Source organism: Phyllobates terribilis, unplaced genomic scaffold (assembly GCF_046119375.1).
Source record: "Phyllobates terribilis strain yellow unplaced genomic scaffold, ASM4611937v1 Scaffold_9__5_contigs__length_417890890, whole genome shotgun sequence".
In the NCBI taxonomy this organism is placed as follows: Eukaryota; Metazoa; Chordata; class Amphibia; order Anura; family Dendrobatidae; genus Phyllobates; species Phyllobates terribilis.
The window spans coordinates 220,265,959-220,291,493 of NW_027362769.1; the positions used below are offsets into that span (position 1 = coordinate 220,265,959).

Here is a 25,535-nt window from a genome sequence, read left to right on the forward strand (position 1 = left end):
AAAAATACATTAATGTCAGAGCCATGATTGCTATGACGGATTGATTTTTATATAGAACTCATAATATTTTGACATCATATTCATCTATAATTGCTTAATTACGTTTTTGCATCATATGTGATAAAAAAAGAGACCGGAGAAATGATCCCTGGTGTTATTTATTCATTAAACTCATTACATCATAGTGAATTTGTGTGTCCAGAACAATGAAAAGAATTAGTTAGTAATATACCCAAACAGTCATTATAATGACACATTTCCAACCAATTCTTCTTTGTCATATAATACTATAATTTACTATAACAAATTCTTGGTTTGATTGAGTTTCATGAGGAACACACTTACTTTTATCATGAGGTCATACACAGTACACATTGCAAAAATTTAATTTATTAGTGAAATACAAAAATTAAAGATGTAGGTAGAAAAAGAAGAAACCATGAGGTGACTAGATGGTAGCTATCAAGCCAGGCACATTGGTAGCAGTGAGGTCATAATAGACCCATGGATCAACAAAATTGCACATTTGCCCAAAGTAATAATAATAAAGATTATAAATATTCAATGCAATAGATAGCTATGGACAAAGACACAAAACCAGCCCAAATGCATATAATCCCACTAGATGCTGGCTAAGCAAGGGCGAGAGAGGCACCAGTGCTATATCATGGGAGAATCTGTGTCAGGGTCTGAGTGCTAAAACAGTGTCATTCCATGAACTAATTACCTGGTAGGAAAGCACAGCCCAAGAGGAGGGGGGAGAAGGATGGTCAGAAGAGCCCAACGCGCGTTTCGCGGTGTATCCAAACCGCTTTCTCAAGGGCAGATGATGTCATTATAATGCCCAATGATGCGTGTTATATATGCATCATACATCCAGTAAATTGTCCCCGAGTGTCAGCAGCTGCAGAGCGGGGCACGCACCCGGAAGTGGCCAGCTATGCCGGGGGCGTGCCCCGCCGGTCACATGACGTGGGGCCAGTGCCATAACGGCGCATGCGTGCGGGTCAGAGAGCGCGCCGCGCGCACCCCAGCCGTCAAGCGGCCACTGCGCATGCGCGGACCCCGAGGATCCCGCGCAGGGCGGCATCTAGACGGCCAGGCGCGCGCGCGACGCGATCCCCTCCGCACCAGCACGCGCACACCACGTAAGTCACCAGCACCGCTGAAATTTAAAGGGCCAGGTGGGGAGCAGATAAGACAGGGAAAATGAGTATGAAACAGGAGCAACAATTGTATATAACAAAAAGGACAAATGATCATATGATAACATAATTAAATATATACATATAAAATAGCCTCAACAATATGGTCGATCATGATCATAGGTCCAGGTGGATCGTCACTCCCATCAGAAAAAAGTCCCATAGTAATTTCAGGTCTCACTGCTCTCCAAAGAAGGATGGATTTTAAGGGAACTTCCACAGCTCTCTGACCCGCACGCATGCGCCGTTATGGCCAATTTACTGGATGTATGATGCATATATAACACGCATCATTGGGCATTATAATGACATCACCTGCCCTTGAGAAAGCGGTTTGGATACACCGCGAAACGCGCGTTGGGCTCTTCTGACCATCCTTCTCCCCCCTCCTCTTGGGCTGTGCTTTCCTGCCAGGTAATTAGTTCATGGAATGACACTGTTTTAGCACTCAGATCCTGACACATATTCTCCCATGACATAGCACTGGTGCCTCTCTCGCCCTTGCTTAGCCAGCATCTAGTGGGATTATATGCATTTGGGCTGGTTTTGTGTCTTTGTCCATAGCTATCTATTGCATTGAATATTTATAATCTTTATTATTATTACTTTGGGCAAATGTGCAATTTTGTTGATCCATGGGTCTATTATGACCTCACTGCTACCAATGTGCCTGGCTTGAAAGCTACCATCTAGTCACTTCATGGTTTCTTCTTTTTCTACCTACATCTTTAATTTTTGTATTTCACTAATAAATTAAATTTTTGCAATATATGCCGAGTTGTTCTCCTCCTTCATATATGTTTCTTCAGCATGCTTATGGACAGATGTCTGTCATTTAGACATGCTATCTGTCCATCCTTGTATATTTGATGGCATTCCTTGTGTATTTAACAGTACACATTGCGTAGAGCGTGCTATAGATGTATACAGAAAAAGGTTTTTGAGGGTTTATGATTCATTTCATGTTAAATGCTGATGGTAATTGTCTTTGTGCTCTCTATGTGTCATTCTGAATACAGCACCGTACTCAGTGATAATTTCACCTTTGTCTTAGTTGATGTTTTAAGTGTGTCTGGCATTCTTGTGCACTGTTGCAGGCTTCTCACTCAGTTACCATGTATCAGTCTCTTCACTATCTCTGTCGTGGGAAACTTTGTCTTTACCCACAGGCATCAAAAGTGGCGTAACTAGAGTCATATGGGCTCCAATGCTAAATTTGGACCTGGGCTCTCAGATACATGGGCTCTAGTAGCGTTGATAGATTATGTGCTAAACCTCCCATAAAAAAATAATAAAAATATCATAAAGAAATCTGACACAAACACACAGCTATAAGATAATCTTCTAGGTAATACTTCTAAATAACACAGTCATAGTTATCAAATAACAAATATTATCCATATACAGTTGCTAAGCAAAGTCCACTCGACAAAGATCAATATACTAATAATACCCCCCACCATGACCATATATTACCACTGAATAGTTACTGAATAATACCGACACACTAGTTAATAAAAATCACTGTGGTAACACTAATATTATCACTTTATAATACCATATAGTGGAAGGCAGTGTCAGACTGGGGTGTCTGCGGCCCACAGGAGGAACTGACCCTAGGGGCTCACTTTACAGCTATATGCAAATATCTGTTAGCTGTTATCCCCGTTATAGTGGAGCATTGACTGTAAAACACAGGCGGCTCCTGCACATCTACTGTGCGCACACCATAACTGATGTACAATTACGGTACTTTGCATTAAAAGGGTTCTTTGGTTAAAACACACCAATCCATGGGCTCCAAAGGATAGGTCTTATCAATCGTTTGGGTACGACCATTGGAAACCGCATCGATCGGAAGAATGGGGAACTTTTATCCTTGACAGGACACTTTTATCTTTATTTTAAAATGTAGCTGCAGGTGGGATGTCGGCAGCTCTATTCATTCTCTTTGGGGCTTCCAGAAAAAAACAAGAACAGAGCTCGCAGCCACTGAGGGAATGAATGGATCGATCAGTGGTTAAGTCGCAAATGAGCTCCAGTCTAATGGGGATAAAAGCTCCACATATTGCAGATCAGTGCAGGTCCCAGCAGTCAGATCCCCACCAATCAATAACTTATCACTTTTCCAGTGGAGAGGTGATTACTTGTTTTTACCGGAGAACACCTGTAAGTGCATCTTGTTCCAAGTATTTAATCACTAATGAAAATAAAGGATCTTCTCCTAATTAATATCAGAGAACAACATACACAAAAGAATCCACTATACCAACACCAATAATACCACATACAAGGGAGTAATACCGCCACACCGGGACCAGACCACATATTACCACCACATAGTGACCGAATAATTCCACATACAAGGGAGAAAATCCGCCACACTGTGACCAGACCACACAGTGACTGAATAATACCACATACAGAGATAAATACTGCCACACCATGACTGGACCACATATTACCACCACATAGTGACTAAATAATAACACATACAGGGATAAATACCACCCCACCATGAACAGACCACATATTACGACATAGTGACTGAATATTACAATACTGATCATCAATAAAAACCAAAATACTAACACTGTTATTACCACCAGTTACATTATACACAGTAGCTCTGTATATAGTATACAGTGTATAGTACAAGTGTACAGTGACTCACCAATGACCATATACACAGGAGCTCTGTATATAATGTCAGTGTACAGGTAATACAGGTATCACCAGTGACATTACACACAGGAGCTCTGTATATAGTGTTAGTGTACAGGTAATACAGGGATCACCAGTGACATTATACACAGGAGCTCTGTATATAGTGTTAGTGTACAGGTAATATAGGGATCACCAGTGACATTATACACAGGAGCTCTGTATATAGTGTTAGTGTACAAGTAATACAGGGATCTCCAGTGACATTATGCGCAGAAGCTCTGTATATAGTGTATAGTGTAAGTGTATAGGTAACACACCTACTTACCAGTGACGTTTCTAGGTGAAGTTCTTCATCTGGCACAGACTGCCATCACTTCTTCCAGCCGGGACTAGTCTTTGCAGAAAATAACACACAGTTATCAACAGTTAATCGCTTCTAGAACACATTCCCTAACTTATACACTACGCCAGATGAAGAAAAAAAGCAACATTGTGCAGCCCTGCACAGTAACACAACCTCCTTTTTGTTCCCCCCATGGAAAACAGTATTGTAAAAAGTAAATTGTATTACAGCAGCAATAATGCCCCCTAATTAGCCCCTACAGTAATTATGTCCCATACTTGCCACCATTAACTAATAATGTATGTTCCTCATTTTGGCCTCCATACAGTAATTAAGTCCCTCATCCTGGCCCCTTTAATTAATAATGTCCCTCATCCTGGGATCCTATGTCTCTTGTGTTGGCCCCCATGTCCCTGGCTCTAGCCCCCATGTCCCTGGTGCTGGCCCCTATATATCTGGCCCCCTGTCCCTGGTCATATGTCCCTGGTCCTGGCCTATGTACCTGGTCCTGGCCCCATGATTGGTTCTAGATCACCCTTTCCATTTTTCCCCAATTCTACAATAATAGTCTCTCCCTTTTTTCCTGAAGTAACTGTATCCCCAAAAACAAAATACAATACAGTAGTGGTGCTCCCTTGTGTCCCCCATACAGTAGCCATGCTTATGTCCCTTTTATGTCCAAAGACAGTAGAACTGCCCTCACTATGGCACCCATATAATAGTATTGTCCAGTTATTATGCCCCCATACTGCTGTAACATCCCTATTTGTTTCCTTCTGATATAGTACTGTTATTCCACTTTATGGCCCCTATGTATTACCGTCACCCTATGTGGCCCCATACATTAATAATATCCTTCTATGTGGCCCCCATAAATTAATAATGTACCCCTATGTGGCCCATATATGTATGTCCCCCTATGAGATCCGCATACAATAATAATGCCCCTCTATGTGTCCCTCATACATTAATAATGTCTATCCATGCATTGATACTGTCTCCCGATGTTGCCACATACTTTAATAATGTTCACCTATGTGGCCTCCATACATTAATAATGGTTTCCTATGTGGCCCCCATATTGTAATTATGTCCCCCTATATGGCTCCATATATAATAATGTTCACCATTCAGTAATAATATCTCCCCACACCTCTCAAAAATAAATAAATAAAGCTAACAAATTGCCATATATCACTGTGGTTATATGTAGCGATGAGTGAATCTCCTGAAATTCATTTCGGTTGATATGGGCTAAATAAAATTGGTCCATATCGAAAGTGTCCCAATTACCATGAATAGATGTCTTTTATGCTCGGAGATCTTTCCAGACCCCAAATCATAATAAGTGGAATGGATGTAAGGGGTTAAAAAGAATAAAAAAAACATTATACTTTACTGTCCTAGCCCCTCACCTTTCTGCGCACCACATCTGCTGTGGCTGCAGCTTCTCACTCCTCTGTGTAGGTCTTCAGTGCACCATTCTGGAGCTGAGAGCAGTGATTGACCTCATGTGGTCATGAAGAGCATTGCCCCATGTGACAAATTTGATTTGTTATGGATCGATTCATTCATCTCTAGTTATATGATTTTTTTACTGGATATCAGTATAAAATAGTGCAGCAGACTGCAGTAGAACGGTACTGTGATTTGATGAGTCAAAATAGGACATTTTTTGTACCAACCTCCATTTCTAAATGTGCTACCAAAGCCTGCAGCGTCTCCATGCTTGTCTCCCATTGACCACATCTGAGATGTCATTGGTCAGCAATTGCACAGGAAGTTGCCAGCAGCGGATATTGATGATTTTCCAACGTGCATTCAGCATGGCAGAACATTCCTCAGACAACCATTAATATCCTCATTGATAGCAGCCAAAGTGTATAAGTGCGAGGACGACTTTGACGCTCCTACTCGATACTGAATAAATCGAGATGTTTTGAAAAATTTTATTTTCATAATTTGCATATCACTAACATGATTGTCTACCCATCCTGTGATTTCCATAATACTTTTCCTTTTTGGGGTTGCAATTTCAATGTTGAAGAGTGTATGTATGATTGCCAGACCACTTGAACCTCGGAAATATGGGGCCATGCGTTACCAAAATTCCATTAACCTCTGTAGTACTGACAAAGCAGCTATGTCTGTCAGCCTTATGAAAGTCAATGGAGCGATGGTAATTTATGTGAACTTCCACTAAATTGACAAAGGAGACTTTCGAACACCTGAACCCTGTTCTTGTGCCTAGTTGAGGTCCTAGTGGTGTGACCATTAGGGATCATACATAATTTTTTATCCTGTGAATGGGTAATAAATGTATTTAGTGTGGAAAACGCTTTAAAGGGTTTCTCTCATGATCTTCTGTCTGCAGGAGCACACCGCTCCCCAGCCTCCTGGCTTCCTGCTTGCAAGGGGTGCGGGTGCGCTCCTGCTTGATTGACTGTTCAGACCAGCTTAACAGCTATAATGCTGAACTGTCCAAGAATGGCATGAGGGCACCTGTATATCCCTGCCATCTGCACCTAAATAACTTTTCCCAGCCAGCTACTGTATATATATTATATAGCTGAGATAATTGACTGTTGAAACGTCCTAACCATAAGAATTCACTTTCTTATTTCCTGTTGTTCACAGGTATTTTATTATTTGGATTTCACCCTTTCAAGACCAGTAAATACATCTACACGACTCCTCTCTGTACAGTACCAAGGTGGCAATCATTCTGACCATTTCATTATTGCTTTGGTATTCAGTAAAGTCATAGTAATGACTGATGGAATACTCACCACAATATCCATAATTGATCAAGATGGTGAGTACTATTTACAGATATATCCAGACTAACATATCCACTACACCAACATTTCAGTATCTCCAAATTTAAAGTCTATATTTAAAGTCTTAAATTTAAAGCAGGACATCAAGGACCTGAACCTATTAGACATTTATGGCAAATCCAGTAGACAGAAATACTCCTTTAAGGAGGTTGTCCAGTACTCAGACAACCCCTTCTATCTTAAGTGCTATATTTTCCAATGTAAAAATTTAAATAACTTACACTCCCCTTCCGCATCAGTGCCATTCCAGTAATATCAACGCCGGGTCTACCGAGGCTCTTGTGACATTGTTATGCCATGCGAGTGACGCGCCCCTGGGCCTGTGTCGCGCTGCGTTGCGCACGCGGGAGCTTACCCGGAGCCGGATCTGTTTAGGGTTGTAGTCTCGTGGCGGTGACCCGGTCCGTGCCCAGGGAGTCAAACTGGACGGCAGTCTGTTAGCGGTAGAAAATGGTTGATGACTACGCCACCCGTTGAATGCAGCCAGGGGGCTGCTGCTGCAGGGCAGACCGCTGAGGCCGGTGGAAGGATGGTGCAGCGTGATAGTATAACCCCCAACGGGAGGGGTATGGCCTCAGGGCAGCCGACGTGGATGATGGGGGTAGCAGGAACCACTCAGAGACGGTATGGTAGCGTTCAGGGTCTTTACTGGTAACAACGATAGACCCTCCCGGAGTACTTGCTAGCGAACGGGGCCTGGTCAGTCCTTGAGCAGATGGGATCTCCCCTGGCCAGGCGTAGTTGTAGGCCTCCCAAGCTGACTGTACTCTTCTGGCTACCTTGCTAGAAGCTGATGTAAGTAGCCCACGTCCCTGAGTGTACCGTGTGGTGCTCACCCGTATGGCCGGTGACTCGGGGCCTTCTAATGGCTTCCGCTCCACGATGGCGGTGCTGGTCCCACGCGTGTGACCGGGCCTTCGGGCTTCTGGGCCAGGGGACCTGAAATCCCCTGCCTGACGGATTCTGCTGCTGGGTAGAAGTTAGTCCCCACAGCCTCGGACTCCGGGTCCGGTAAAGAATCTTCTTAGTCAGGGCGAGCTCTTTAGCTGCCAGCCCCTGACTCCTTGTGACTCTGCTGCTTCCTATGCTGCTCTTGTCTCTACTCTTCCTGGACTCACTAACCCTGCCTCAGCCCCGGGTTTATACAGGGGAAGTTCTTCCCCTCCCAAGGCTGGGCAGGAGGTGTGGCATGCACAGGATCCCTGACCAAAGGACCTCCCACCTGCTCTCAGACGTAATATCTCTATCACTGTGACAACCAGACCCCTGGGGTGTCACACTCCCCCCTAGTGAAATTTAGTACTCCGGGACTAAACACTTTTTAGAAAAATATAACAAGGTATATCAAAGAACAATAAAATACAATAAGGAAACACAATAAGATGGTCACGGATGTCCGCAACCGGGTGCAGTCTTTGAAGAAAAGCAAAGGTGTCCATTTCACCAACACAGGGAGACGTAACCAGGTAGGGGTCTGTCCTACCCCGAGTCCTTAACAGTCTCTAGTCCATCCTGGGTTACGCTCCAACTATATACAAAGGATTCCCGGCAAATCCACCGAAGACTCCTAAAAACAACTAGAAACACAAAATTACACACAAGCAACAATAAACAGGTAAACATTGTAAAACAACTTAAACATTTAGATCCTCCAACGTGCGGGTAACTGGCCTCTAGTGGCCCTAGTGGACCTACGGAGCTGACTGTCTGGCCCTGAACTACAGGGTGTAGGAGCTGTCAAGGGTAAACTGGGCAGCTGTCTACCGGCTCTTTGTCTCACTAGGGGTACGGCAGGCTCACTATAAGCAGAGGGTGGATTCTCCTGTTCCGCTTGGGTGGAGTCTTCTGCCTCCTGGACCGGCTGCTCTTCCAGCTCTACCCGTTGCTCCGTAGGTTCTTGGGATGATGGTTGGAGGAAGGTGAGTACGGGTACCACAACTGCACCATTGACTTGAGTCCAAGACCGAGGGAAGTCCCCGAGCACGGTACTAACCATATCTTCCCTTTCTTCCACGGGTCGATGGTCTTCCTGTTCCTCCTCAGGGTTCCTCAGTTGTTCGGGGCACTTCTTCAGGTGGTCCCGGGATACAATGGCTGTGGTTTCCCCTCCGTCTTTACTGATGGTACAGACCTTTGGGTTCTCGTGGCTTGAGGGCAGTACGGTGTACGGGTCCTTCTCCCACTGGTCGTCCAACTTGTGGAGCCGTCTCTTCCTCTTCAAGACCTGCTCTCCGGGTACCAGGGGAACAGCGGGAGCATACTGGTTGTAAGTCTTCTCTTGTCTTTCCCTAGCCTGACAGAGACTTCGCTCCACGCTCTCCTGTACTTTCCGGTACTGCTGCTGCCTCTCTGTGTCCCAGTCTGTTTCTGGTGAAGTGTCCTCGGGCGTCAGGACTCCCATTTCCAGGTCAACAGGTAACTTACCAGGTCTTGCCCTCATTAGGTAAGCCGGGGTACAGTTGGTGGAACCTACCGGGATGTGGTTGTATAGGTCCACCAGATCGGGCAACTTCTCAGGCCACAGACTGCGTTCTTCCAGGGGCAACGTTTTTAGAAGATCCATTACCACCTGGTTCATTTTCTCACAAAGTCCATTAGTTTGCGGATGGTAGGGTGTCGTCCTTATCTTCCGGCAGCCATACAGATTGCAGAATTCCTGGAAGACCTCCGCTTCAAAGGCAGGTCCCTGGTCCGTCAGCACTTGGTCCGGGTACCCGTGTGGACGGCAAAAGTGCTGCTGGAAGGCTCTAGCTGCTGTTCGAGCCGTTAAGTCCTTGACGGGGACGACAACCAGAAACCGGGAGTAATGATCCACGATGGTTAACGCGTAGACGTAGCCACTTCTGCTGGGGGTCAGTTTTACATGATCCAAGGCTACCAGTTCCAACGGTTGCCGGGTGACGATGGACTGCAGGGGAGTCTTCTGGCTGGCCCGGTCCTTCCTTCTCAGATTGCACGGGCCACAGTCTCTGCACCACTTCTCGATGGTTCCCCTCATGCCTACCCAGTGGAACCGCTCGCGCAGCAGGAACTCCAGCTTTTTCCACCCGAAGTGTCCAGCTCCGTCGTGGTATGCCTCCATCACCATGGCTGCGTCTCTTCGTGGCACCACTACTTGCCAGAGTAGTTCATGCGTCCTGGAGTTAACCATTCTGCGGCACAACTTCCCCTTGTAAAGGAACAGTCGACTCTTCTCTGCCCATAGTTGTTTGGCTTCCTCTGGAGCGTCTGATTCCAGGCTAGCCTCCGGGCGAGTCAGCATCTCCTTCACCAGTCGGACGGCAGGGTCGCTGTCTTGCGTTTCCGCCCAGTTGTAGTGAGGTAAGGGGTTCAACGTAGCAGCCTGCTTACTCCTTACCCGGTGGGAATACTGGATAGTCCCATGACGGTGGAACGCAGGGAGTTCAACTTCTTCCAGTCCCTCCAGATCTTCTCCTCCGTCCGGCAGGTTGGGCATCCTGGACAGGGCGTCCGCGTTGGTATTGGAGCGCCCTGCCCGGTATTTAATTGTGAACTCGTAGTTGGACAGACGGGCCATCCACCTCTGCTCCAGGGCACCGAGTCTTGCCGTGTCCAGGTGTGTCAGCGGGTTGTTATCCGTGTATACGGTGAACCGGGAAGAAGCGAGGTAATGCTTAAAGCGCTCGGTGACTGCCCATACCACGGCCAGGAACTCTAGCTTGAATGAGCTATAATTCTCGGGATTCCTTTCGGTGGGTCGCAGTTTTCGGCTGGCATAGGCGATTACTCGCTCTTTCCCCTGCTGAATCTGGGACAGTACGGCTCCTAGCCCGACGTTACTGGCGTCGGTGTAGAGGATGAAGGGCTGGCTATAGTCCGGATACGCCAAGATTTCATCCCCCGTGAGGGCCATCTTCAGCTGGCGGAAGGACTCTTCCTCTAGCTCTTCCCATTTGAAGGGCGGCTTCTGGTTCTTGGCCTTCCGGGACTGGCCTATCAGGAGGTCCTGCATAGGCGCCGCCTTTTTGGTGAAACCGGGAATAAACCTTCGGTAGTAGCCTACCAACCCTAGGAACTGCCGCACTTCTTTTACGCTGGAAGGGCTTGGCCATCCTTTGATTGCGGTGATCTTATCGGGGTCGGGAGCCACTCCGTCAGCGCTCACCACGTGTCCCAGGTATTGCACCTTTGGTTTCAGGAGGTGACACTTGGAGGGTTTCACCTTTAGGCCGTAACTCGCCAGAGCTTCGAACACCTCCGCCAGGTGTTTCAGGTGGTCCTCATAAGTTTTGGAGTATACGATGACATCGTCCAGGTACAATAGGACCGTCTCGAAGTTTCTGTGGCCCAGACAGCACTCCATTAATCGTTGGAAGGTTCCTGGGGCGTTGCAGAGTCCGAACGGCATGCAGGTGAACTCGCTAAGTCCCATCGGGGTGGTGAATGCGGTCTTCTCCCGGTCCGCCTCTGCTACAGGAACCTGCCAGTACCCGCTAGTGAGATCCAAGGTAGAGAAGAAGTTAGCAGATCTTAAAGCAGCCAATGACTCCTCTATCCTTGGTAAGGGGTACGCATCCTTGTGTGTGATACGGTTGATTTTCCAGTAATCTACACACATCCTCATGGTGTTGTCTTTCTTTTTGACTAAAACTAGTGGGGCTGCCCAGGGGCTACAGCTATCCCGGATTACCCCAGCCTCCTTCATGTCTCTAAGCATCCCCTTGGCGTGTTGGTAATGTGCAGGGGGTACGGGTCGATACCTCTCTTTTATGGGAGGATGATCTCCCGTGGGGATGCGGTGTTCTACCCCCTTGACTCGCCCGAAGTCTAACGGGTGTTTACTAAACACTCTCTCATACTCTTGAACCACCCGATAGACTCCTTGTTTCTGGTGTGAGGGAGTGGAGTCAGTACCCAGATGTAGTTGCTGACACCAGTCCTCCATGTCTTTCTTAGAGCCGTTACCTTCCTCCGGGTGAGATGGAGGCAAGGGTTCCACAGATTGTATAGAATTTTGATTAGTGGTATATAATTTGGCTAGCGTGGCATACCGGGGCAGGTACACTTCCCTCTCCCCGATATTTATTATGCGAACGGGCACCCTCCCATGGCGTACATTGACCACCCCCCGTGCTGTCAAAATGGTGGGCCTACTGTCTGAGTAAACTGGTTCTACCATTGCCTGGTAATCTCTACCTCTCAGACCAATAGCTGCCCGGCACCAAATCATCATTTCACTTTTTGGGGGCATGGCAATAGGAAAAGGGTCACACATTCTTACGCTACCAATCTCACCGCCGGAGAGTTCCACTTGTTGCCGTTGCATCAGTGCCCGGATCTCTTTCTGGAGCACCCGCTGCTCGCCGGAGCTGGCATTCTTGGCAACCTGCTGTAAAAGGAAAATCACCTCTGCAAGACAATTTTCAATTACATTAGTTCCTAGAGTTATTTTTGGGTGACTCTCATGTTTGTCAATATCTACAATGATCAGTCCCTGTGCGGCCAGTTCGACTCTACCAATTTTGATGGTCACCTCTTTAAATCCGATCTGTGGCACGGGCTGACCATTGCTGGCGATGATACTCAAGTCGTCGTCAGGGTAGCGGGTAATATCCGAGTCATTCCAGTACTGCTTGAAGAGCACGTACGGGATGGTGGTGACCTGTGACCCGGTGTCCAGTAGGGCACTCATGGGAATGCCATCCAGTACCACAGGCAAGACTGGACGTCCTCCCACATATCTGTCGCGCCAGTTCGATGGGCCTGGTGATCTTTTTCCTGGGGGTTGGCCCTCTACCCCAGGTTGTGCCCGTTTAAAGAACAGTACCTTTCCATATGTCCGGGTTGATTGCAGCGGCGGCAGATGGGTCGTCCGTCCTCGCTGTATCGGTCACTGGGTCTTCCTCTGGCCGGTGGGGTCCTCCTTGGTCGACGCCACGGGATGTCCTCCGATCCGGATGCCAGCTGGATCTTCCCTGGAGTGGAAACCTGTAAAGACTGCACAGTTCGGGTTAGCGCAGCAACGCTTTTAGCTAGCTCTTGGACCTGATGGTGTAGGTCTGGAGCCGGGTCATTGTCCAAAGCCTGCGCATCAGCTCCCACAGGCCCTGCTGACAAGGGCGCCGCCTCCTGGTAGTAAGTGGTAGTGGGGCGTCTGTGGGTCACAACGCCACCTGGTGCCGGTTCTCGGAGCACCCGGATGGCTCTGTCCTTGAACTGTGCAAATTCTAGATGAGGGTCCTGTAAGGCCATTGCCCGCAACTGGGTGCGGTGGGCATTGCAATATAAACCCTCTATAAATTGTTCGGTCAACAGCCTGTCCTCGTTTCCCACTCCATTAGGGTCGGTCTGCTTAATGGCCCTCAGGGCCTCTTGTAGGTTGAGTGCATAGTCCCTTATACTCTCATGCGCTCGCTGCTTGCACCCGTAGAATCTAAGTTTAATCTCGGCTGAGGTGCGGGTATCAAAGGTGTCCTTCAGCCGGGTTAGTATCCCTGCGACAGTCTTCCTCCCAGGTGGCCAGGATTTTACTTCCCTTTTGGCTGCCCCAGTTAGTTGGGCCACCAGGATGCTCACTTTTTGCTCTTCTGTGAGGGGGTACACCTGGAAGAGGCTATCCAGCTTTTCTCTAAAGTCATGCAGGGTATGTGACTCCCCTGAGTACTGGGGTAGCCAAGCTGCTCCCGGGATATAGGGCATGGTGAAGGGCATAACTGCAACAGCGGTAGCGCTGGCGGGGGTTGAGGCAGTGGAGCTCTCCTCCGTATCCGACATCTTCCTCCCCCCTAGTGGACCGTGGCCTACCTTGCGATGATCCTGTTCCGTAGGCCGCGGCTCCGCAGTGGATCGTCAGGGTTGAGGACCCTCCGTCGCGCTCCTGTGACGTCGGCGTCTGCTGGGCTCCTTCCAGGACCTTACGCAACGTCCGGACGTGAGGCGGGGCTTCAGTTCTCGCGCGCTTTCGGAGTCCACGCCCCTCTTCTTCCCGCGCGGCGTCCTCAAGATGGCGTCCAATGGCGGGAAAACTCCACGGATGGCGGGAAGAAGGTCGAAGATGGCGCCGGATGGCGGGAAAACTTCGCGGATGGCGGGAAGAAGGTAGAAGATGGCGCCGGATGGCGGGAAACCTTCACCACTGGTAAGTTTGAACAGTCTTTGCTTTTCAGGCACGCAGTACCCGGTGGTTGCGGGCACAAAATCCTGCCGACTACGCCAAAGTTGACGCGCCCCTGGGCCTGTGTCGCGCTGCGTTGCGCACGCGGGAGCTTACCCGGAGCCGGATCTGTTTAGGGTTGTAGTCTCGTGGCGGTGACCCGGTCCGTGCCCAGGGAGTCAAACTGGACGGCAGTCTGTTAGCGGTAGAAAATGGTTGATGACTACGCCACCCGTTGAATGCAGCCAGGGGGCTGCTGCTGCAGGGCAGACCGCTGAGGCCGGTGGAAGGATGGTGCAGCGTGATAGTATAACCCCCAACGGGAGGGGTATGGCCTCAGGGCAGCCGACGTGGATGATGGGGGTAGCAGGAACCACTCAGAGACGGTATGGTAGCGTTCAGGGTCTTTACTGGTAACAACGATAGACCCTCCCGGAGTACTTGCTAGCGAACGGGGCCTGGTCAGTCCTTGAGCAGATGGGATCTCCCCTGGCCAGGCGTAGTTGTAGGCCTCCCAAGCTGACTGTACTCTTCTGGCTACCTTGCTAGAAGCTGATGTAAGTAGCCCACGTCCCTGAGTGTACCGTGTGGTGCTCACCCGTATGGCCGGTGACTCGGGGCCTTCTAATGGCTTCCGCTCCACGATGGCGGTGCTGGTCCCACGCGTGTGACCGGGCCTTCGGGCTTCTGGGCCAGGGGACCTGAAATCCCCTGCCTGACGGATTCTGCTGCTGGGTAGAAGTTAGTCCCCACAGCCTCGGACTCCGGGTCCGGTAAAGAATCTTCTTAGTCAGGGCGAGCTCTTTAGCTGCCAGCCCCTGACTCCTTGTGACTCTGCTGCTTCCTATGCTGCTCTTGTCTCTACTCTTCCTGGACTCACTAACCCTGCCTCAGCCCCGGGTTTATACAGGGGAAGTTCTTCCCCTCCCAAGGCTGGGCAGGAGGTGTGGCATGCACAGGATCCCTGACCAAAGGACCTCCCACCTGCTCTCAGACGTAATATCTCTATCACTGTGACAACCAGACCCCTGGGGTGTCACACGAGCACTGCAGCCAATCAGCAGTCGCCAACGGGCTGCTGTTTTCACACCTCTCCCAGACGACCAAGGTTCTTCTGAAGGAAGAGTGCAGCAGCTTGATTGGCTGCAGTGCTCATGTGGCATAATTATATCAAAATAGCCTTGGTAGACCCATCACCAATGTCACTGGAACGGGAGGTACCTGTTATTCTTACTAATAGCAACAGTCCAAACGATAACCGGCACTCACATCTTCTTAAAAGAATTGATCCAGTAGTATAAAAAGACACAAAAAATGGTTGAACACAAAAATTAAAAACACAGAAGATAAATGTGAACTGCGCTCCAAGGCAACATGTTTCAGACCTACATGGTCCTTCGTCAAGCTCGACCTTGCAGAAAGTTCTCTTACCTCTACGTATTAACTCTGTGCTGTCAGTGTGAATTTATCATTTTTTCACAGCAGAAAACGTTCTAACTGTACAATGAGCAATACTAGATAGAGGATACAATCTGATATCTTTTGTATCTGATTCTCACATGTCTAATGCCTTAAAGAACAGGTAGACGGAAGAGTTGCTTGTAGAAACTAATTAGGTTGTTACATTTCTTTCCTAACCCGACACAGGAAAATAACAGACGCCTCCCAATTAGTTGTTGTGGAGACCATTAATGTTCTAATTTACACTAACTATTTTATAAATCCATTTTTTTGCAACAAAAAAAACCTACAATTTATGTTTTAAGTAGAATTATTTTTCATTTCCAGATCGTTTTGTTTCAATGGAAACAATTGTGTCTGAAACGTGGGGATCCGTGTATGTTGTGAACAACCCTGGAAATGGAACATGGTCAATTAATTCTGATGGAAATGGACCGTACTCTGTGACTGTGGAAGGAGTAAAAGGTATAAACCAGACCATTTCTGATCATATACCCTTATTATGGCATTTATAATATATAGCCGACAAGTAAAAGGGTTGTCTCACTATAGAAAACTACCCTTCTTATGACAATCACTCTATGGAGCCCAGCAAATAGCTGATTTGCGATATAAAATAATTAAATTGCTGCAAAACAAGGACTTCAAGGGGTTGTCTGGTGAAAACAAGCTATCACTTATCCAGAGGGTAGGTTATAACTTATTGATCATGGGGGTAGTACCCCTGGGGCCCTCACTTATCGGCAGAATGCGAAACGTTGATCCCCGTTACAATAGAGCAGCAATGCACACGCTTGACTGTCGTACCTTTCATTCCTTATGGCGAATGAATGTGCTCAGGTGGTTCCAGTAGCCCTATCAAGTATAAATGGAGTGGCAGTCGGGCATCTGGCCTGCTGCTCCTTTTTGTAAAAGGGGTAAAAGTGCCCGTTCTACTGATCTGTGCTGGTCCCAGCGGTCGGACCCTCACCAATCAAAAAACATATTGTTACGCTGAGTCACTTCTCATGGACAAGCCGTGAGTGAGGATAGTCAAGGTCAAGAGCAAGGAATGTACATCATAAACAGAGGGAAGAGACAAAGGTGTAGTCAGGTCACAGTCCAGAGTCAGAATTCCAAGGTCAGAGTGCATCAAGGCAAAAGGGGTAATACAATCGGGTAGTCAATAGGCAAATCCAGAATGTCTGAATTCAAAGGACAGAAAACACACCACACTGAGCTGAAAGCTACAACTGGCAGAAATCTGTGACTGACAGCTTAGCTAGGTAGCTAGGTAATCACTTAGAACAGAGAACAACTGAAGGAAACTCAGCACCTCCCAGACTCAGATTGGACGGCTGAGCTGTCTATCAAACTACCGACAGCTCAGCACAGCCCTGCATTAGATTGGACGACTGAGATGTCAGTCACTGCGCCCAAGACACACTATTCATATGAATAGGTGTTAAAGGGGTATTCCCATCTCCAAGATCCTATCCCAATATGTAGTAGGTGTAATAATAGTAATATTAGCAAATATCTCAAATTAGAAATGTAGTATATTTTTTCTGATTCGCGATCTCTTTCCTCATGTGCAGGCATCGCAGGACCTTAGGTATCCATGGTTACGTCCACTGATAAAGTCACAGTTAGCTAGTTGCTAGTGGTCGTAACCATGGATACGTAAGGGCCTGTATTACCTGCACATGAGGTAAGAGACGTAGAGAATCGGAAAAACTATTCTACATTTCTAATTGGAGGTATTTGCTATTATTATAATTATTACACCTACTATACATTGTTTTCACCAGGCAACCCCTTTAATGTTTTTCTGTAATATCCCTAAACTATCCAAGTCTTGATGACCAGAACATGTTATAGTTGTTATATTGGTGAATTCCACAAAAACTTGACCTTACACCACAAAGGTGCAGAGGATTCTAATAGCCACCAACTTTTTAAAGCCAGGGTTTATTATTAATAATAATAATCTTTTTATTTATATAGCGCCAACATATTCCACAGCGCTTTACAATTCAGACATTATGGGCACTGTCCCCATTGGTGCTCACAATCTATATTCCCTATCAGTATGTCTTTTGGATTCTGGGAGGAAACCGGAGATATGGAGGAAACTCACACAAACATGGGGAGAACATACAAACTCCTTGCAGATGTTGTCCTGGGTGGGATATGAACCCAGGACCTCAGTGCTGCAAGGCTGCAATGCTAACCACTGAGCCACCGTTTATTTCACTCTCACTGGAGATTCCTGATAAAAAAGCAAAAATACCAAATAAAAATGGAGAGCAAAATGACCCAACTTGAGTTTCGCCAACTACAGCTTCATCATTCAGTGTGGGCCTCTGTACGTATATACTTCATGGTAATAAGAAATAAATCATAGAGCCATAATAATACATTTAAAATCAGAACTAAAGTGTAAAAAATGCAAAGCACTATAAATAAATACCACTATAATATACATGTGGACAGTAGCATCCATCTTCCATATAACAATATATGTCACCAACTCCTTGTTATCAACTCCCCATAAAATAAAGCAGTTATTGCAAACCATTTTTCAAGGTTTTACGTCTTTGGTTATGTGCACACTGAGTCTTTTTGCTGTTTTTGGAGTGGACACTGGCTATTTATACACAGAGCTTATCTATGAATTTTTGGACCAGAAACTCAGCAGGAACTGAGAGGAAACTCTTCAAGTTCTCCAAATCTCGATACGCCTCAAAAACCTTGAGTTTCCACTTAGTTTCTGTTCTGAAGACTCAGCGAAAAGACTCAATGTGCACATAACCACTGAGTTGAAACTCCAAGTTTTTGAGGAGTTTTCAGTTTTTGAAGAGACTTTGTTGGGTTTTTTGTTCAGATTCTGCTCCAAAAACTCAAGGCTAGGTGAACATTGAGTCTTTTTGCTGAATTTTTGAAGAAGACATTTTTGAGGAGTTTTGAGATTTGAAGGAGGATTTGGACAGTTTCCACTGAGTTTCTGCTCAGTTTCTCCTCCAAAAACTCTGTGTAAACATAGCCTAAGACTACATTTACACATTGTGCGTTTTCTTGTTTTTTTCACATCCGTTTTTAAAAACTGAAGCAGGTAGACTCAGATCTTTTATTTATCCATTGACTCTTAGCATTGAATCAGTTAAAAACAGATGAATCTTGGATGGCACTCTGAAGTACAAATGTTGCCTCCCATTTTTCATCTGTTTTTAACGGATCCTTATAGACTTTAATGGCCGAGTCTGATTTGCAAAATGGATGAGAATAGGACATCTCCTAAGTCTCAAGGTCGGAGGTTTTTAAAACAGATGCATGTATGGCTCCCAGTAACTCTATAAGTCTGTGAGGTCAATGAAACTTTATGTAGCCGAGTAAAAAGAAAATGCACACGGATGTGTGAATACAGCCTAAGGCCACATTCACATGTTCAGTATTCATTCAGTATTTTACATCAGTATTTGTAAGCCAAAACCAGGAGAGGAACAATTAGAGGAAAAGTATAATAGAAACACGTCACCACTTCTGTATTTATCACCCACTCCTGGTTTTGGCTTACAAATACTGATGTAAAATACTGACCAAATACTGAACATGTGAACGAGGTCTAACTCTTCTTTCTGTTGTGAAGGAATGCAAACAATCTTATCACCGGGTTATATTAGTTTAAATTCACACTTTTCCCTACTGTGACTGTATTTGGTAGGGACAACTTTGATGTGAAAAATACTGAAATTCAAAAAGCCCCAAATAAATTCGTTAGGGTAAGTGCACACTGCGGCCTTTAGTGCTTCTTCTGGAGTGTATCTTTTCAGTCGTTTTTAGTAGCCTGTTTTTTAGGCTTCAATCAACACATGATTGAAAGCAGCTTGAAGAACGGTCCAGTCACTTTTTTTTTAACCACTTCACGCCTTTACAAATGTGAAGTGATTAAAAGATGATCAAAAGACTGAACACGTGAACAGCAAGTCATTTTTACATTGCAGTGCATATAGTCATTCATTTTGGTGGTTTTTTTAGAGCTTTTTCAGGCGGGTTGCAGAGCAGAACCACCTGAAAAAGACAACATATGCACATACCCTAAGGGTCATCTAAGATCCATTTGGATTCAGTAGTAAAAAAAGATCCATCACAGCCATCATAAGTCCATTGTAGATATGAGCCGTGATTCTAGAGTCCTAATGTCGTTCAGCTGTACAGGTCCATCACACTTTCTTTTTTATTTTATTAAAGCACATTCTATTTTAAAGTTATATAGATACTTATATGTTTAATATCAAAGTAATAATAGTATATATATATATATATAATTTTTTTTCATCTCACTTCCTTTTCAGAAACAAACATCTCAGGTGAGTAACTATCATATTCTCAGTTAAAGGGAAGAGTCAGACGGCCGTATAACTTGGATGAGGATCGCAACTAGTGATGAGCGAATTTGTTCGGCGTTTCAAATTCGGGTTTCAGGGTTCCGGCTTGTTCACACCAAAAAATCAGCTCCGTCCACGAACATCCCTAATATGCCACATTGTCACGCAGCGAACCAGCCGGAACCCCGAACACGAATTTGAAATGCCGAACAAATTCGCTCAACACTAATCGCAACGCAATGCTCAGAATGGCCAGCAGCTCTCCTGAACCGAGCGTGACAGCATGTATTTCTATGTAGCCGTCATGTTTGGTCGGGAGAACTGCCGGCCAGTCCAAGCATTGCGTTGCACTCACCATATGCCAAGAGAATATACCTTCTCATTTTCTGTATCGGATAACATAGTAGCCTATAATATTTCAAGCGGGAGTAAAGCAAAGAAAAAAAAACACTACATAACTTTTTTTTCAATAGGAATATTTGGGCTCATTCATATGTCCATTTTTTGGGGTACAAGTGCTATTTGTGTTTTTCAAGTATAGCACTCGTACCTATAGCGAATGGGGCCATTTATATGTCTGTGATTTTTCGTAAATCAAGTGGTCCACGCAAAATTTCCAATATGTGTTCGATATTGATCTGAGTGTCCATTCAAAACGCCATTGCAAGTCTATAGGAATGTGAAAAAAAATCGGACACCACTTCCATCCATCTGTTATCGGTTTTTCACGACTGCTAGATAGGAAAATATAGAGAAACCTTTTTTTTGTTTGTTTCTCATCTGGGAAAAACTGATAAATCTCAGACCAAACCTCTGATGATAATAACTGACCCTGACCAAACTCTGGTTAAACTCTGAAAAAAATCATTGGTGAAATTCGGACTGATTTTGTCATAGGAGAAAAACACTGACATCTGAATGAGCCCTTAGTGACATATGTCATTGTGTGCCTGTACGGTAGTACTCACTGCAGATTTCCTGAACACAGCATAAAATTCTATGAAGCCTATTGCAAGTGTTGAAATGCAATGCAATCAAAGTCTATAATTATGCTTCCAAAAAAAAGGAAACAAAATTTAAGGGTTTTTTCATGACTTACATATTGATGACCTATCCATTAAATAGATCATCAATATCAGATTAGTAGGCATCTGACACCTGGAACCTGCTTTAATCAGCTGTTAACAACTTCCAACAGCAGACAGATGTAACCAGTGTATGGAGCTGGAACAGCACAGCTCTGTACACTGTGTAGTGGCTGTTCCCAAGTACTGCAGCTCAACTTCAATAGTAGCTGAAAAACAATAGCCAGGAACGGCCACTACAAAGTGTACAGAGATGTGCTGTTCCAGCTCATCTATGATGGTGCTGGGTGTCAGGCACACACCAATATGATAATTGTGTCTTATCTTAGATCAGTCCTGGATAATTCCTTTAACTTTGCCAAATTTTATTTATTTTTTTAATAACTCAACATTTAGCAAATACTCTAAATACCATTAGTTTTAGACAACCAAGGATTTTCATATATTGATGGTCTATTCTTTATTTAAAAGCACGTTCACACGCTCAGTATTTGGTCATTTTTTTACATCAGTATTTATAAGCCAAAACCAGGAACAATCAGAGGAAAAGTATAAGGCCACGGCCCCACTATCAGTATTCGGTCAGTATTTTTTCTCAGGAGTGGGAGCCAAAACCAGGTGAGGAACAATCAGAGAAAAGGTATAATAGAAACAAGTCACCAATTCTGGATTTATCACCCACTCCTGGTTTTGGCTCCCACTCCAGAGAAAAAATACTGACCACACACTGATAGTGGGGCCGTGGCCTAATAGAAACACGTCACCACTTCTGCATTTTTCACCCACTCCTGGTTTTGGCTTACAAATACTGATGGAAAATACTGACCAAATATGGAACGTGTCAACGAGGCCTAAAAGTCTTAGCCCTACCACTTCCCTAGAGATTAGCACCTATCATCCTACAATATGTATTACAGTAACTTACCCCTGGACAATATTAAGTTGCATGTATTCCTTTCTTTTCTTAGCTACCACTGACTGCTCTGAATGTCACCCTAATGCCACATGTGAAGTGCTCTCGGGCAGGAAAGAGTGCCATTGTAATAACGGGTTAATCGGCGATGGATTTCAATGCTCGGACATTGATGAATGCGCCTATTCTTGGTCCAACAACTGCTCTGGTCGCTGTGTAAACACGTACGGCTCCTACAGATGCGAATGTCCAAGGGGGTTAACCAGAAACTCTTTCAATATCTGTGTGGACATTGATGAATGTTCTAATCGAAATCTCAGTTCTTGTCATCCACTAGCAAACTGCACAAACTATGATGGCGGCTACACATGTTCATGTCCATACGGCTACTACGGGAATGGCAACGATTGTGAACTGAATGAATGTATGAGAGGTGTTTGTAGTCAAGACATGGCCTGCGCGAAGTCTAAGGGATATTTTAATTGTTTTGACCCCTGTACTAATTATACTACGCTTGATCAACCTTGGAGAAGCATCAACAGTGGGTACGGGTATAACTGCGATACCGGCTTATCCGGATGGTACAGATTTATAGGCGCTGGAGGCATTCGGATGCCAGAAACCTGCGTTCCTGAATGGCAGTGCCATACCGAAGCCCCAATGTGGATAAATGGATCCCATCCCTTAGAGCGAGAAGGCATTGTTAATCGTACTGCCTGTAGTCACTGGGGAGGTGACTGCTGTTACTCATCAACTACGCTCCAAGTCAAGGCTTGCCCAGGGGGATACCACGTGTATAACATACCTGCAGTTCCGTTCTGCACCATGGCTTATTGCACAGGTACAGTATCTTCATAGTGATACACACTGATTTTTTTTTTTTTATATATACTTTTTTAATTGATTTCATTTTACTATATCTTAGACCCTTCTACTGTGAAAGACGCTTGTCCCTGTACAGAGGATGAAAAATGCAAAATGATGGATGGGAAGTACACATGTGCCTGTAAAAATGGACGTGAAGTGGACGGTACGTAAAACTGATATGTAGGGTTTGCTTGAGCATATAACACAAATTACATTTACGTACATTAAAGGGGTTGACCATTTTATCTTTATTCTAACAAATGTGTTGGCGACATGATTTTGTGGCACTTAATATTATATAAGTATTAAGACTCAATCACACATCCGGTTTTTGAATACGAGTGCTATCCATGGATAGTGTAGAGGGAAAAAATGTGCAGAATCCGCGCTGCTGGTGAATGAAGGCAATTCAGATTCACATTAAAACGTGTAGACAAAAAAAACTGCAGAATCTTTTAATGTGAATCTGAATTGTCTTCATTCACCAGCAGCGCGGATTCTGCACATTTTTTCCCACTACACTATGTAACTTGGTCTCTGGACCCGTGGACCTGCTGCAGCTGGGATTACATGCTTTTCTATTGTTGTGTGATCTAATCAGGTTAGTATAACCTCTTATTCACTGAATTGAATTTAAACCAGATAAAACCCTATTGCGCTTCTAATTGCTTCCTTAGCATATCCCTGTTCTTCATGGATAGAACTCGTACCTATGATAGTGAATAGGGCCATTCACATGTCCGTGATTTTTCGTTTTGTGGAACAAAATCGTGGAGCCATGTCTGATTTTGATTCAAGTGTTGTATTAAAATCGTCAATGCACATCTATAGATCAGTGAAAAAAAATCAGACGGCAATCGGATGCCATCTGTGTGCTGTCCGTTTTCACCATAATCCAAACATTTGTTAAAATAAATATATTGTGTACAACCCGTTTAAGTTATACCTGTATTAGTAGGCACTACACTGCTCCTGGAGCAGCAGCTGGGTTTGGAGACTGTAAATGTCTTTCACGGCCCACTTGGTGAATATTTTGAGCAGTAGCAATGCACCACCGCAAACATCACAGATAGTGAAGCCTCCATGATTGGACGCTAGATCTGATTCCACCACCAGGTAGCAGTTATTCATCTTCTCCACAAAGAACATGACCCCATCCCCAAGTGCAACAGGGCACAGCATTATATCAATCCGTGCCTTCTGTTTTTTTGTTCTTGTAAGGATAAAGAACTCCTTGTCGTACCCCTTGCTTGACCCTGATAAAATAAAAAAGCCTATATTCACCTCCCATGCCGGTGGCGTTCCCGCAGTGTTGACACTAGTGGTCCCGGAGCTTTGGTGCGGTGTTGTGACACGTGAGCCCGGTGCCCAATCAGCGCTGGCGTCACTGTCTGCGCCTTTGTACGAATTGAACATGACGAGGAAGTCAGAGACCAGCTGCAGCCTGGACTTCCTCCTAATGTTCAATTCGACAGAAGGTGGAGACAGTGACGTCAGTGACTCGCCCCCTGGGCCGCGTGGGGAACCCGGAACCGGGCCTTTGGTGGGATGCTGGGGGTTGTAGTCACCTTGGCGATGACCCGGTCCCGTGGCTCAGGGTGGTCAAACCAGTGGCAGTCAATTGATATCGTTTTCATTATTGTCCGACTACGCCACCCGTGGATTGCGGTCAGGATGAACCGCCGCTGCAGGACAGACCGCTGGGGCTGGTGTTGGTGAGCAGCACAGGGATGGTATAACTCCCCACGGGAAGAGTGTAGCCCCAGGGCAATGTAGGTGAATGATGGGGGTGATAGTGCGCGGGAATAATAACTCAGAGTCTCTGTAATGCAGTCCAGGATCTTTACTCACAGTTCATTACTCCACGTTACTCCGGCCGGCTGTAACTTCCCGCGTCGCACCATGTTCACCAGGTGAGGGGGCTCGGCTAACTCTCAGATAATTTTGGAGCACTTCGCAGGACCCCCTTCTTGTGTCCTTCCTCTGGCCTCTCATACCCCACCAGTGACCACGCTTCTGTCCGGCTGCCTCGGGCCTTCTCTGGGTAAACTTCGGCGCCAGTTTCCCTGACCCTATGTGGTGCCTTCCTAGCGGGTATAGCGAGGGGCTGCACCATATAAAATGTCACAGCCTCCGGTTTCTAGTTGAGGGTAGTTCCCCGCTTCCACTAGTTTCGGGGACCGGTCTCCCCCTTGGCCTGACCCCACTACTCAGGTAGATGCGGGCGTATGGTGGCTACCAGCTGGTCCACACCCCTGGGGTCCCTTCTTTCCTCTGTGTTCCTGGAGCCTCCTCTGCTCTTCTTCATCTCTTCTTCCCAACTCTTTCTCTCTCCTTTCAGTGCTGACTGGGCCTCACAGGCTAGACCCGCGTCTGGAGCAGAGCTCCACAGAGTCCTGCTCTGTCACATCTTCCCTCAGACTGAACACTGAACCGACTGAACTCTGATCTAAGATGGTGCCCACCTTTTGTACCTCCCTCTAGGTGCACCCAGGAACTGCTTCCTCCCTGCTCCTGCACTACAGGGTTCCCCCTTTACTAGGTGTTCCCTCCCCCCACTCTAGCCAGGGACAGGGACTGTGATGCTCTACTTGGAGCATATCGGTCGCCCTGCCCCCCGGACATGTGGTGTAATGCATGCAGGTGTCGGGGTCCTGGTCCACACTCCATCCT

At 46.0% G+C, this 25,535-nt stretch overlaps 1 protein-coding gene across 1 annotated transcript in view; it reads left to right on the forward strand.

Annotated features, from left to right (window-relative positions):
• Positions 1-25,535, forward strand: part of LOC141162040 (uromodulin-like) — a 54,738-nt gene that overhangs the window by 10,505 nt on the left and 18,698 nt on the right. The window contains exons 6-10 of the mRNA XM_073647687.1: positions 6,853-7,030; positions 15,958-16,095; positions 19,965-19,979; positions 22,051-22,836; positions 22,921-23,025. Of these exons, the coding sequence (XP_073503788.1) occupies positions 6,853-7,030; positions 15,958-16,095; positions 19,965-19,979; positions 22,051-22,836; positions 22,921-23,025 (1,222 nt within the window). The remainder of the gene's footprint in view (positions 1-6,852; positions 7,031-15,957; positions 16,096-19,964; positions 19,980-22,050; positions 22,837-22,920; positions 23,026-25,535) is intronic.